The sequence below is a fragment of the Cydia pomonella genome, chromosome 8, assembly GCF_033807575.1.
Source record: "Cydia pomonella isolate Wapato2018A chromosome 8, ilCydPomo1, whole genome shotgun sequence".
NCBI lineage: Eukaryota > Metazoa > Arthropoda > Insecta > Lepidoptera > Tortricidae > Cydia > Cydia pomonella.
The window spans coordinates 5,486,248-5,501,128 of NC_084710.1; the positions used below are offsets into that span (position 1 = coordinate 5,486,248).

At 35.0% G+C, this 14,881-nt stretch overlaps 1 protein-coding gene across 8 annotated transcripts in view; it reads right to left on the reverse strand.

Moving 5' to 3' along the window:
- Positions 1-614: 614 nt before the first annotated feature.
- Positions 615-14,881, reverse strand: part of LOC133520424 (activating signal cointegrator 1 complex subunit 2 homolog) — a 49,068-nt gene continuing 34,801 nt past the window's right edge. For 4 of the 8 annotated variants that reach the window (XM_061854816.1, XM_061854820.1, XM_061854819.1 and 1 more), the window contains 5 exons: positions 13,531-13,601; positions 12,312-12,680; positions 10,814-11,102; positions 3,693-3,811; positions 615-865 (listed from right to left, as the gene is read on the reverse strand). In XM_061854816.1, the coding sequence (XP_061710800.1) occupies positions 746-865; positions 3,693-3,811; positions 10,814-11,102; positions 12,312-12,680; positions 13,531-13,601 (968 nt within the window). In that variant the 3' untranslated portion in view covers positions 615-745. Of the gene's footprint in view, positions 866-2,336; positions 2,410-3,692; positions 3,812-10,813; positions 11,103-12,311; positions 12,681-13,530; positions 13,602-14,881 lie in introns of all 8 variants that reach the window. The other 4 variants (XM_061854817.1, XM_061854821.1, XM_061854818.1 and 1 more) reach the window with 3 other exon arrangements.

The following is a 14,881-nucleotide window of genomic DNA, read 5'->3' on the forward strand; positions in this document are numbered from 1 at the left end:
CTTAAAAATATACATCATGAAATACCAAATAAATAAATCAATAAGGTAATTTCAACAAATTATATACAAAATATTTTGTAATCTCATTCAATGACTAGGTATACATTTTAGCTTAGCCAGCCAAACGATTCTTACAATAATCCGATTACTAATGTTAATTGGCGAAGCACGGTTTAAATTCAACAATTTTAATAGGTACTACTTTGTAATAAAAAAACTAGAATTATATACATTTGGTATTAATAAGCATTTTAAACGGTATGTTTTTACTTTCGCATTTTCAAATAAGCCGCACATTACATCGAAATCATCGTCGAAATATTAATACGTATGTGAATGTGGTTAATAAATTTAAACTTATATGCTAATTAATGATACATGATTACAATTAAATTTAGATTACAATGTAATCCAATTGCGTACATGCGTCAAGACTTTATACCTAAAGTCAATACAAGTACTTGCGCTACTTCTTTTCGTGATCTTCTTTGAGAATCAATGATTTGTTAAATGAGACTAAGTTTGTTACCTAGTGCCTCAGCCCCTATGAAGTTTAAGACACGATTCGGCTTAGGTAACAATTTCAGGTAAGAGGTAAGTACCACTTTTTACCGTTTTTTAGTTAAGCAAGATTGAGTGGCATTACTTAGTTGACATGATCGTAATGATACTGTGAAATAACTACCGGTTACATTACTATTATCGTAGTCTTCTGCCTTATGAGATATGATTAGTAACTATGATTCTAATAAGAAGATCGGCCCGAATGGTCCTCGTAGTGTTGCGTGCCCGGAGGCGCGCGGTAGCCGGGGTAGCTCTGGTTAAGGGCGTGCTGCGCGAAGAAGCCAGTATAGTCCTTTTTTACCTGTAATAGAGTCGAACACAGCTTGTCAGATTTTACGGCATTTTATTTGGATTAGGTACAATCGCCATTACATAAATCGTAGCAAACAAGGTCAAACCAATATCCGAATATGTTGTTCAGATATTTATATGCAGTCTTGCAGACATTTTTGATTGCGAATGTATAACTTAAATGCATTTTTTACATGAATACATGGACTTACTACGATATAAATATATAACTACGATAATTAAGGTTCCCCGTCTTATAAATTCATCTAAAATCTACTAGTAATTGATTTTATTGTCTAAGTAAATTATGAAGGATTATAAATAAGAGGTCTATTATGTTTTATAGCACAATCGAATCGAATTAAATTGTAGCTTAAATAATAATGTAACAACAATATTTAAATGTATCTAATTAAATATTACCCAAGACCTACCTTAGGCATAATTATTAGCTAAATCAAGAACCATGCACCGATCCAAAATCCTACGACGCAAAGCTAAAAGTATAGAAATGACTGTCACAGTATGTCTGATTATAGCCGTTACGTGATGTCGAGTGATAGAAACAGGGCTTGAACCAAAAAAGTTTAAAGATCGAATCTCTTCGCTCCCTGTCGCTCTTCCCTGAGAGATAGAGAGGAACAATTGAGTGCGATCTTGGAACTATGGTATTGCCCTTGCAGCTAAAGTGTCCGCGCACTACGAACTAACTAAGTCATAAGTGCCGAAATCTGTTAATAGAAAATGACGGTGTCAATCTGAAACGACAAAGGGGATAGACGAGAAAGGAAACTGCCCTGCTGAACACGACACTGTCCAACGACTGTAGTCACTACAGTAGGTAGGGATCAGTGGCTCGGTAAATAGTCGGGTACAGTGGCTCAAGCCATTTACGCGTAACGGTTTTTTTTTATACCGAGCCACTAGTCCCCCTTGGCCCTACTGTTAGGTGTCAACATTATCCTATCAGGATAGTCACGTGCAGGCTATTTTGTTACACGTTAACTGAAAACTTCTAAAACTGTTTTTTAGCAGAAAATATATATACTTAACTTTGTTTTAATATCTCAATACATTGACAGTATAAACCGAATAAGTATATCGATTGTGTAACGTATACGTTGTCGTGACAATAAATAAATAAATAAATATTATAGGACATTATTACACAAATTCACTAAGTCCCACAATAAGTTCGTTGTGAAATAATAACAATATGACAAACCTTGATCACGTGAATACCGTGCTTACGACAACGATATATATTTTTTTAAATATATAGTACTACGATATACATTTTCTGTGCAAAAAACAAATGAGTGTTCCATATTATATGGGCTTTATTTCATAGTTAAAAAAACAGACTAGCTATAGATCTAGCGGCAAGGCAGTTTATTTCAGGCATAGTTACAGAACACATCATCTATGACTGACACCGTCTGTTATCGAGAGACAGACACACGGCAAGCGCCGACACTTACGACAGGTATAAAGCTTGTATCACGCCTACACCTCGTTCATGGCGATAAGCTCGGCAAGCGAATATTGCCGGAGCTAAAACGAAAACAACCGTTGCGTTCAATCTGTACAGCTGTGTTAGTAACTTTAAAAGGATTTTTTGACAATATGTTAGTTTGTAATGAAGCAAATAAAAGGGGAACTTTTTTCATACAAAGCGTTCACAAAGTGTACCATTTTATATTGCCCCTAGGTATATGTTAAATTGTTTATTTTATTTCAGCGTTTTTTATTTAGTTTGTTAAGTTCATAAGTATTATATATAGTAGGAAATGTACATATATACAGCATGCAACACGTTAATCCACCGTGACAGGTACACCATAATCATTACATTGTTAAAGTTAAGGTAACTTTAAGGTAAAACGTAATTTCGTATCTTAATTTCCATCGTTGGTACTAGTTTTTATAACATTGTAAATAAATAAATAGTTCTCCCGCGCTCTAAAATCAATTAGATTTTATAAACTGTTAAACTTGGAGCCAGATTCTTGTCAGTAAAAGTCGCTTGACAACATTTTAAGTAACCGCATTTATTGACTTAAATATATATGTATAAATTACCACCCTTAACTTTTAAATAAACAATGCCAAATATACCTTTCTGCAATTTTTACGCCACCAATCGTTATTTAATTAATTATATAAAATAAAATATTGTATACGTTAATTACCAATTTAATATGGGAAGAAACTAGTTTTAAATAATCCGTACATTTTACGTTCATAACAACATCAAATGTAGTGACACGTGACACGTTAAATAAAATAATCAGTACAAAATTATACAACGAAATATTAACCACATCCAATTAGCAGGGCTAGCCGTGTAATAATTATTTGTTACAGATTAATTAACTGGCAAAATATGGCGCATGTTATATTTATTACATGTGTGTCGCGGCTGGCGGACAATACGCAATATCGACGTATAAGTATTGTGACCCAGGGTCTGCGTAATAGGTACTTGCGTCTAGACGAAACCATTAAATGTCACAAAGTTAGAACAAGGACAAGATTTTTAATAGTGTTACGCTATAATTAACATATTTGTAGGTATTTAGGAATGCCTGACATGTGGCTGGCAAGGACGTATAATCAGTGATTTAACGACAAAATGTTGCCGTGCTATACACATATCTCAATATGACTCATATTATGCCGTTTCTTGTCAAAGGTAAAAAAAAAGGTTGTCAAAGGAAGTGGCACTGGAAAACGATTCGACCGAGCAAGGAAACAGATCCAACACGGTTCAGCGCAACGTTAGCTATCCTATTGTTCTAGATTAGTTTGTGCTGGTATGTGTTAAGTGAGTGTACCTTGCGGGGTCTGCAGGCGGGACCCTTGGCGAGTTGGAGCCGCGCCTCATTCTCGGCAGCGACTGCCTCGCGCACCGACTGGGGCGGCCACTTCTGATCGCCACGCATATTGACACCTCCTGGATATTAAAAAAATATGTAAACACAATTAGTAACGAAGAATATTTAAAATAATATCCAAAGCGGTAGATAGCGCTAGTTTTTAACTAAAAGTGACATTGTAAGTCCCTGAGTGACACCTTCGTAAATTAGGCAATCTAAAACTCATTAAAACTGGTAGCGCTTCGATAGCTCACTTTAGTTGTTATAATTGGTATAAAGTAGATAAAATGGCATACATTTGGCAAACTAATTTTGTATAGGTAAGTATGACATACTAATTGACGTTCAAATATTAAATGAAAATGTGCCATGGCACTTGCAATTGAATTCAAATCAAACTTTACCAAGCTTTGAAATTCAATAATAATATACTGTATAATTAAAACTTGCTCATAAGTAAGAATACAGGCATTGTCGGTCTTCCGAATATAAAATATGAACTCATTCAACTGATTATTTGTTAATTTTACTAATTACAATAATAGGTTCAAACCAAAACTGAAACATCAACTGATATTATAACGCAATTAGTCATACCTACTCCTACAGGCGTCGGTACACTCAGCTGAACAATTATAATTTAATTTCAGCATTGCATATTTGAACCATTCACGAGATACAACACCGAGTATTGGATTATTCTGCGGTTGTTCGTTACTCACTACAGAGTGGCCACAAAATGATATTCAGGGTTACTTATCACGATGAAATAGCACAAATTTGGGGCTTATAGCAGTGAAAAGGGATAATGTATTTAAGCATGTATACTGTATTTGTAGCACACTCTTGAAACCTGCCGTGACAAATTAGCCGTAAATTAGCCGTAAAACGTCTTCATGCCAGTATAACTACCTATAAAGCTCTTTAACAATTCATATTGTTACTCATGTAACTCGCAGCTCGTAAAGTAGATATTACATGCAATCAACAACAATGATTCAACGTGTAATACCAAGTACCAACTGTAAACCTCAGACACAGGTATTTTTCATTTTTAATTAAGTCAAACCTACATAGTTTTGAAGTTTCCATGTATAATTGTTAATATTACGACCGGTCTGGCCTATTTATTTGTGTGATGAGCACAGCTATTTGTTCCTGAGTCATGGAAGTTTTCTATATGTATTTAAGTATTTGTATATTATATGTATATAGCGTTGTCTGAGTACCCACAACACAAGCCTTCTTGGCTTACCGTGGGCGTTGGCTAATGTGTGTAAGAATGTCCCTATAATATTTATTTATTATAATTTCAGTCTGTTCTCTATTATTGGTTGCGTATTATCCTAAGCTCGATAGTCGTTTGGCATTTGATTGCAGACTGTTCCGTCTACATATTATGTAAGTAAGTAAATCTTTATTGCAAACCATGATATGTGGGATATCGATGTTACAAATTATGTAAAGTCTCACATGGTCCACGGTGGGGTGTAGAAATTTTCCTTATAACTAGATTATACATAATTATACAAACTAAACTAAACTAAGTACTTTCATAATGAAAGCGACATGATTAGTTAATCGTTAAAATAAATAGAGGCTACATACATACCTAGTTAAAATAAGTATTTATGTTTTCCGTAAATTCTTTAACAGTATATTTTTTTTTTAATCAAATGCGTCTTGAGTTTTGCTATGAATAAGTTTTTACTCTTAATGTTTTTCATATTCTATGCGGAAGTGCTAAGCTAATGGTTTTGCTGACTCTACATATACTTCTGTATATAGAAGTGTAGTATTTAGAACCACAGCGCTTACTTATATTGTCTCGGTAAAAACAATAATTAGTAAGCAAAAAGGGTTGTACTCGTAAAAAACAACCTGCGTTGTAACCATAAGTAACAAATTATAAACGACTCTACTTTTGACTTTATCTGCGCAAACTGATTTTAGTTTTCTAGTTGTTTATGTCATTCTAAGAGTTTTAGTCCTGTGTCGTAAGATGGCAGTAAATTTAGTCGACTACAAAATTTACTTTGACAATACGCCTCTATACTCAATTCTCTTTGCTGAAACCAACCAATACTGCATATTGGATATCAAAGTATATAGGGTAAAGGTACCTATTACCGTGGTAGTTAAGGAACTTTTCAAAAGAGATCCAAAAATTAAGGGTATCAATGCTGTCTAACAGCCAGGAATATTTTTTTTTCATCAGAGCATTTAATGAACTTTCCGTTTCACACGTTTTTGGATTCATTTTGGGTTATTATATGTATTAAAATATTTTTTGAAGCCAAAATGACCAAATCTTCTATTACCGTGGCAAGGGACAGGCTGTGATTCTATTATCGCGAATTGAGCTTTCATTACCGAGGGTACAATTGGCATGATTTTTCTGCACTCGTTAACAGAAACCAAATTCAAAATTCGAAACCTAATACCGAGGGTTAAAACAATAATAACGACGTGGGTTCTGTATATTATTTTTGTGTCATTAAGTTTAATAATGACACAAAAATAAAAAATAAAACTATAGGAGTATGTTTAAAAATAAGAGATATATTCGAAGAGATTATAATTACACTTCGGCACAATGAAATACTATTAAATAGTTAACTTACCAAGTACCCACGAGTACCTGTATAACAAGTTATAAGTTGAATGTTTTACATGTAAAACAACAAAAATTATTGTTAGTAAAGTTTTACTAAGGACGTATATGACAAATAGGCCTGCCTGTTATTAAATAAAGTAATTTTTAAATGCTATAAAGATTGATAAGAGTTTGTCTTACTGACATAATTAGCTGCACAAAAAAAACAAGTAAGTAACATTTTCTCATAAGGCACAGCGTAAATTATAGTCGAAATTTTATAAGCTGGACGTTTACCACCTGAGTGAAAGTTTACCACAGTGAAATGGTAAACGTTCACCTAATAAAATTTCGACTATATATAAAAACATGAAAATTTTTAATTCTAATATTTTTGATAAGGTAATTAAGTTAAATAAAGTCTCTCACATATTATGTGTTATAATTTACCCGTTTATAACTAACAAATCACAGTACTTTTCTTATTGCTGATTCTTATAGCTAAAAAAATCATGTCTGAGATTTTGGACTACTGTATAAATAAAATTATATAAAAAAAAATCTAATCGGAATTGTCCGGCAGTTGGGTACCCTTCCTTGTCTGTCAGAGTAATAACTGAATCAGAAAACAGAAGAATTTAAATCTGATAATGATAACTGAAGTCTAAATTTTAACAACGAAATCTGTACTTGCGGTACCCTAAATGCGATATTTCAATACAATACCAAATAGTCACTCGGTAATAGATAACTCTTTAAGAGCCTATTACCGACCCATTCGATATTTCTCTGGGTCGGTAATAGATTTCTATACATTCTATTACCGAGGGTAATATGATCATACCATCGGTAATAGGCTTAATTTGGAGTTTAATTAAACCTAATTCCGACCCATAAAAAGAATAAAACACAGATGTTTTTTCAAATCAAATCAAACACGTATATTACAAGCTTCTTGTAAAGACAAAATCACATAACTGGCAAGTAAATTTTAGGTTTTAACTCAAAATAAAAAAAAGTTGACAGATTAAGGGTTCCCATAGAAACAAGGAAATCGGTGCTGAAGTTTTTGTTAAAAATTAAGGGTTAGTTGAATACTTTCAATACCACGGAAATAGCTCTTTAATAGCGTGAATAGATCAAGATTGGAATAAATAAAAGAAATTTTAAAATTGATAATTTGTACCAAAACTAAAGAGTAAATAACAAAACTACCACTTTTTCTATTACCGTGGCATACCACGGAATTACTTACCACAGAAGTAATTGGCGCCTATCACCGCTGTATTTTATTTTCAATTTTAAACGTATTTTCCGGTCAAAAACTAAGTTAAAAGTAATTCAAAATCGTGTAGAAACCAATACACAACCTCTTAAAAGGCATTGCACTAGTTTATTTGCCATAACTATTACGTAAAACACTAAGTAAGATTGGAGTGCACTTACCTGTGGTGTCACGCGTCTGTATGGAACAACCGGTTCTTGCGCTGCCGTCGCACAAACTGACGAATTGCGAGTTTTTTGTTACACTCACACAAATGCACACTAATGGGCACGATAGACCAATGAATGAGCTTGTTTTGTGTATGCTTTATTTCTTAGAGAATAGATCTGTTTGCTTGCAAAATGCGTATTTGTAAACACCGCGGTGTTAGACGTCGATTTTGATACCCGCGTTAATAGCCGCCGTTACCCTAACACTTGTCGACATGTGTAACGTATAACGCATAAGGTATAGTCTGTATCTTTAGGTATTTAAAAAAAGGTAAACAAAATCTACCCTCAAATGGCTCCTTAAGGCAGCTGAGGGTAGATGAAAACATTACATGATCAAATAATGTAGGTTTAAAGTCAGGTCGTTCAGTGACAGATCCAGGCGGTTTTGTATTTGGTTGGTTAACCAATAAATATTAAAACTACCCGAAAATGTACAAATTGTTTGTTTACCTTTTTTAAATACCTAAAGATACAGACTATAGTTTCCCTATCATTCGTACTTTTCAAAGGGCTATTGACAACTTCACCATTACAAGGAAAACTTTCTCGTATGAATCCATTCAATGAATCTGTACATGGTTTCATATAAATATGTTGTAGGTACTCAGGTAACTGTGGAATATTAAAACTAATTAATAAATATATGTAGATAATATTGTTTTCGAATACGGCTAGAGTTACTCATGAAATAAATTTTTTTTTAACGGATTAACTTAAATTACATCCTGACGTTTCGAAGCCTTTACAGCGTTCGTGGTCAAGGGGAGGCTGAGGAAAAATCTTATGCTCACGCTTATGTGACGTCACGTCCATGACATCCTCCCAGATAGAGAGTGCAATCTCGATCTCACGAGATTTCAAAACTGCGAGATCTCGAGTGAATTTTCGAGGTTCAATCTCGTCGGTGGGATATCTCGATATTTGAAATCTTATATAATTAAAAGATTGACGCGTGTAAATTGCCTCGTTTTGAGTAACTAATATAATTTTTGGGCTTATATTCATATTATTCAGGCAGTTCTACTGTATGCGACCGGCTTTATAACTAACGATAAGAGCGTTGTAATGAACTCTGTGCGGAAGTATCGATCATAGTTAGCATACCTACCCACAATGAATTATATACATGATTTTGGCTCACTTATCCTATTTTTTTTGTAAATTCCTTTTAGATTTTGCATATATGATATGCCCTAAATAGATAGTCTATAAGTAGACTGAATTAGTAGAGAATGTTGATCAAAATAACTCATTTTTGATTATTTAGTCTAATCTCTATCTCGAAAGCCTGGCAGTCAGTCGAGTTCTCGAAACACCCAATCTCGATTCAGATCTTTCGCTCGAGATCTCGAATCGTCAATCTTGGTTCGAGATTGCATTCCCTACTCCCAGACTGCAGAATGCAGGGAGCATATCATGGACAAAGCCAATCACTCAAATAAGTTTACTAGGCCTCTGTTTCTCTCTGTTATTGGTAATTGTAACTGTTGTTATATCAAGTCTTATTAATAAAACTTGTTGCTAGACTTTCTGCTTTGCTATTTAACAAAATAACAACGGAATCCCTGTTTAGTAATTAAGGAATGATTTGTTAAACAAAGGGCATGCCCTTGGTACTTAGAAGCTTTAACACCTTAGATTAAGACTGCCACTTTACATAATTCCTTGCGATGAATTTGTAAATAATTTTCGACTGAATTTGTAGATAGGTACGCTGTATCTCGTTGGAATTTATAATAACTTGCTAAAATCACTTCCAAATGTTCTGTGAGTAATAACTTAATAAGGGTTCATTATGTTTCAGGAATTCGTACTAAAATGTTTGTGTGTTTTAAATACCACGATGTTGGCAAACAAACCTATTGCTTGTGTTGTTCTAATTGAAAGCGGTCGTCGTAACCGTACGTTTGCAACTTAAGGAGATGTTACAGTTCTAACAACTAGGAAACTACCTAACCCTTAGCAAGAAAGCTATGGTAAAGTTACTTTATTAATAGTAAGCTATGCAAAATTAGTTAAGTTATTACTTTTAAATTTTCAACCAATAACATGTTTGAATGTTTGAGTTATGATGATGAATAAAATCATAACGGTCCAAAATCAATTTCTGAATACGCACTCCCCAAAAAGTTTGAAACCGATACCCACGTCAGGTACTTACGGTATTCGAAAATTGATCTAAGTCACTTCAGCTTCACGTTCATTGCACTTATCTTTTATACGTACTGTCAACTTCATATCTGGGCACAGTGACAATCAATATGAAAGTCACTAGGGACCTCATACTATTGTCCTTGTGACCAGGTACAAAATGGTGCTGAAATTATATTTCTTGACCGTACATTTATTCTTAAAACGTGCTTAAAGCACTTTCTCCTATTCTCTGTGTCCCTTGCCCTTTTTTATCGGTTTCTATCCTGGTTGCATTCATAGTTACTTCTTCAAAGCCCAGGGTCCACTATACACAATCTAAACTTAATTTTAAAGCGCTTCTGTATCTTTCCTACTCATAAACCGCGTCATATCTAAAGGTAATGGAATCTTTTACGTTCGTCACTTCCCTAAACCGTCAACGCGGTTTAAACGAAGAATAAAGTGCACGAGCGCGACTTTACAGACAATATACCTACCGTAGACTCTATGTTAGATAGCCGAATGACGCTTGTAAAGTAGTTTATGCGATTTGGAATGGCGCGTGTAAAGATTTACTTGAAAATATTCTTAAATAAAAGCCTTATTATAATGTATTTTGTCTCGAATCTTTGGCACTCCTGGCAGCTTAATCATAAGTTGAAAGATTTTCTATTCTAATAATAAATTATGTAAATATATTGTAGGATTTCTTTATTGCTGTATTTTAATAATATAAAAATATACACGGTCCATATTAAACCGTCGGACATGCTGTTTGAGTCTCGTTTGTAATTTAGGCAATATTACCCTTGCACTATGTACTACTTAGTATCCAATTAAACCAATGTCGAACCTTGGAAAGACGCTGTGGCGGGTTGGCTAGGGAACACTGGTGGTGGTTTCTGATGCACAGGGGGCTGCTGACGAAGTGTGATGGTCGTCGGTGGGGGCTCGAACTGTCTCTGCGGGGACTGGTACTCGTACTGCGGGGGGTACTCGGGCGGGGAGTACTGCGGTGGGGCGTACTCGGGCTGCGAGTACTGTTGTTGCTGGTACTGCTGCTGGGGTTGCGAGTACTGTTGCTGGGGCTGCGAGTACTGCTGCTGGGGCGAGTACTGCGGCTGCTGTTGTGATGGGTACGTCTGGGAAATGTTGCTGAGTTAGATTTAATCGCAATGATGATTTATGATGATTTCCTCGTTCATTCGAAATGCAATGGTATATTATACAAAGGTAAGTTAGACTTTTGATTAAAACATAAAAAAGATTCTCGACTCCTGTTATTGTCGGAGTAACGTAAGAATAGGTTTTTGACATTTATGAATTAACTATTTATATTATGCTACCGATTATAAAAGCTACCGTTTGATAGCCTTAGTTTCATTTCTATAATATGATATAAGAATCAATTGAATTTAAAGATACCTACTGCAATGTCTAATGGGATTTGGATAATAAAATGAGGGAAAATTATGAATTTAAGTCAATTAGGTTTTATTAATTTGGTAATACATACTAATGAAAAAAGGTTTTCAATTAGTTCTTATTAAAAATAAGCTTTGTACTCGTAATTAATTATTAATTACGTAGGTTGTAATAAACTTTTAAGACTATTGCCTAGAACAAAAAATTGTTTTCGAACATTTTGCAATACTCGTCTTAATACATAACTTAATATGAATTAATAATATGGAGCATTTGGTTTGGATTTAAACTAGTTGCCTACTTACATGAGTGATTTACAGACAGCTAAAATTCATGAGTAGGTATTTGGAGCTTCTTAAATACCTAAGTATTAACTCACCTTCAACTGTTTGTTAATAAAAAATACTTTGAATGATTAGATATTTTATTCAAAGCGTTCACCAAAATAACATGCCACGAAATTTGAAAAGCGTGTAAGCGTTGCGTTATAAAAACCACCCATTAAGCTACCCTATAAATTTGCACGCAGAATACATTGTGATACCCACCGGGCCCAAAATATTCAAATATAATATACAACTTATACAAGCTGATCTAATTAGTATGCACAGCGCAGCTCTCAATCCATACAGAAACAAAACCACTCCAAATAAGCACGTTCATGACGTGAATTTCAACAACAGAATTCGAATCTATGAAAACGTGAAGAGAACTAAAGCTATTGACGAACTTTTGTTATACGAGTACGGAATGACTCGGTTACCGGTTAATAGATAAATTAAGTTCAGGTGAGGTAAAATAAACATTTATAATAATATGTCATTTCCATACTGTTTCTGTTCATTACATTTGTCTTACCCTACCTGACCTTACTAGTGTTTTCAGGTTGTCAGGTATTAGTGGTAACAAAATTAAGTGGTTGTTACCTGAGGAGAGAGGGGAGCTGGTACAGGGGCCCAACGGGAGTTAGGCTGTTTGTAAGGGGCCGGGGCCGGGGACGGCGGGCCTTGTCGGTACGCCGGGGCCGCTGACGCGCTTACGCCAGGTCCGAAGGGGATCAGCTTACTCAACCCTGTCGGCTCTTGGCGTCTGCCGTCGCAGTACGCCGGCTGATTCTGCTGAGGGCTATGCTGCTGCTGGTATTGGGGCTGCTGCTGCTGGTACTGGGGTTGCTGTTGGTACTGCTCGTTGTACAGAGGGCTATTATGGTATTGGGGCTTGGGTGGGGTTTGGTACTGCTGCGGGTGCGATTGCGGCGCAGAGGGAGAGTGCTGTGCGTGGTACGCAGGACTCTGCTGTTGGGGTTTAAAAAGTCAATTTGTGTTACTAGTACCCATACCTCGTGAGTAGCGTCACTTTATGAACTAGTTGCTCGATATAATTAATATGATAACTTACTTTACGATTTCGTATAAATTAGGAACCGGATAAAAAATAATATGGGAGTTTATAAAGTGACGTATTTATATAAGTATGTTTATGTATGTACAATATTATACGTAAATAAATAATTTTGTTATGCATGCTGTCATTGTTTCCGTCACCACACTTAATTCCTAAGTGCACTTATTTTTATGCATTCATGCTACTCTCTAACAGCGCTGCAATATTTTACGAATTATTTGTCTCACACATTCTTAAAAACACTATCTGAACCAACCATATTTTGCACATGATTTTTTAGGGTGTGATATTAAAGTAGGTATATTATAATCATATAGTGTGCGATGAAAAAAGTAGGATAAATCGATCACGATACAGCGCTTGCTAGAAGGTAGATAATTATAAAATATAACCCCGATCACGTTCATAATGCAAAAATATATACATTGTGATTTGTGGCATTCCATTTTCTGTAAGCGTGTTTGTTAATATCATCGAGGGCAGAACAAACACAATAATTCCGTTTACATATAAAAATTTATGGGCTCTCCGAAGGCGCGTCCAAACTAGGCGAACACGCCGCGAATGCGGCTATGCGAAAGGTTCGCTATCTATTATATTTGCTCGCCCAGTACGCGAACGGATCGCGTATGGCTTATATGAGACATATTCGACACACCTGGACGCACCTTAAGGGTTTAAATTGAAACGGGGTTATTAGGTTCGAACTTAATCCCTCGAATAAAATGGGGTAATAGTCACCTGTTGCTGGTGTTGTGGCTGGTGGTAACCGTTGGTTTCAGGCACTGGCGGCCACACTACTTTTTTCTGACCTGAAACAACATTAAAACATTTAGTATTGGCACCTTACATACCATTTTTTTATATAATTCTTTGAATGGTGATCTCTCATGACTGAAAAGATGTAATACCACTTTTCTGATCAGTGTTTTACACCCTCAATAAATGTAATTGTGTCAAATTAGTTGTACACTCACACTCAGCTAAAGTGAAAGGGCAAGATAAGACTGAATGATTCGAATATTCTAATTTTGCGTTCTTGAAATAGTGTGTTGCGAACATAATGATGCGTAGGAACGTAATCTACGTATAAAATTACGATTCCGTGATAATACATTTGTTTTATTAAGTATTTTGTTTTTTGTATCTTCCTGGTTACGATAGCGTTTTTTTATCGTATTTTAACAGATTTATGGTTTGTCCCGCTAAATCAGTCAACGGGAGAATAATCGTGGATTTTCTTTTGCCACAATGTCACGTTGTTAATTCATGAGGTGTTCTAATTTATCTCCGTTAATTTAATCTCTTCATAAAAATAGTTCTTGAAATATATCTTTGAAAACAATCTCAGTGCGATGGTATCTGGGTACATTACGGTATTCAACACTTTGAACTTATTATGAGACATTTCGCGTTAAATTAGTTCGGCCACCAACCGCTTGGCCTGGGGCCAGATCATGGAAGAAAAATAACGAAATTCTAAGAAGCTACGTCTCGTATGTAATACATGCTAATAACATGTCATTGATTGGTTATTAGCAGGATATCAATGACATTGTTATTTTATTTAATCGATTAAATGGTAAGAAGGTAAACAGGGGTCTAATTTGACTCTAGAACCTCCCAGGAGATGACTTGGCTACCTTGCGATAGCCAAAAGAAAACCAGACTGCTTTCGAGCCCAACGTAAAAAAATAGTTCAGCCGTGACATAGTTACTTTTCACAACGGTTACATAAGTATAGTGATATGATAGCCAAGTCACTTCTGTTGCTTTTACGAGCCCAATTGGGTCCTTGTATTACACATACCATTAGGGTCCTACTGTGATACATTCAATTGTATGAAATTGTAAAATAAAAACTTTTCTTCGGCGGTTTTTTTTTCTAGAACTATCGTAACTATTGTGGACTGACTTCCTAAATATCAACGATTTCAAGAATCACTACTATTTATAAGTTATAACTTACTCGGTAGTATTATAAACGAAAAAAAATACGCGTTATATTTATGTGACCACCATACTCATGCAAAACTACAACCTTAATATATATATATATATATATATATATATATATATATATATATATATC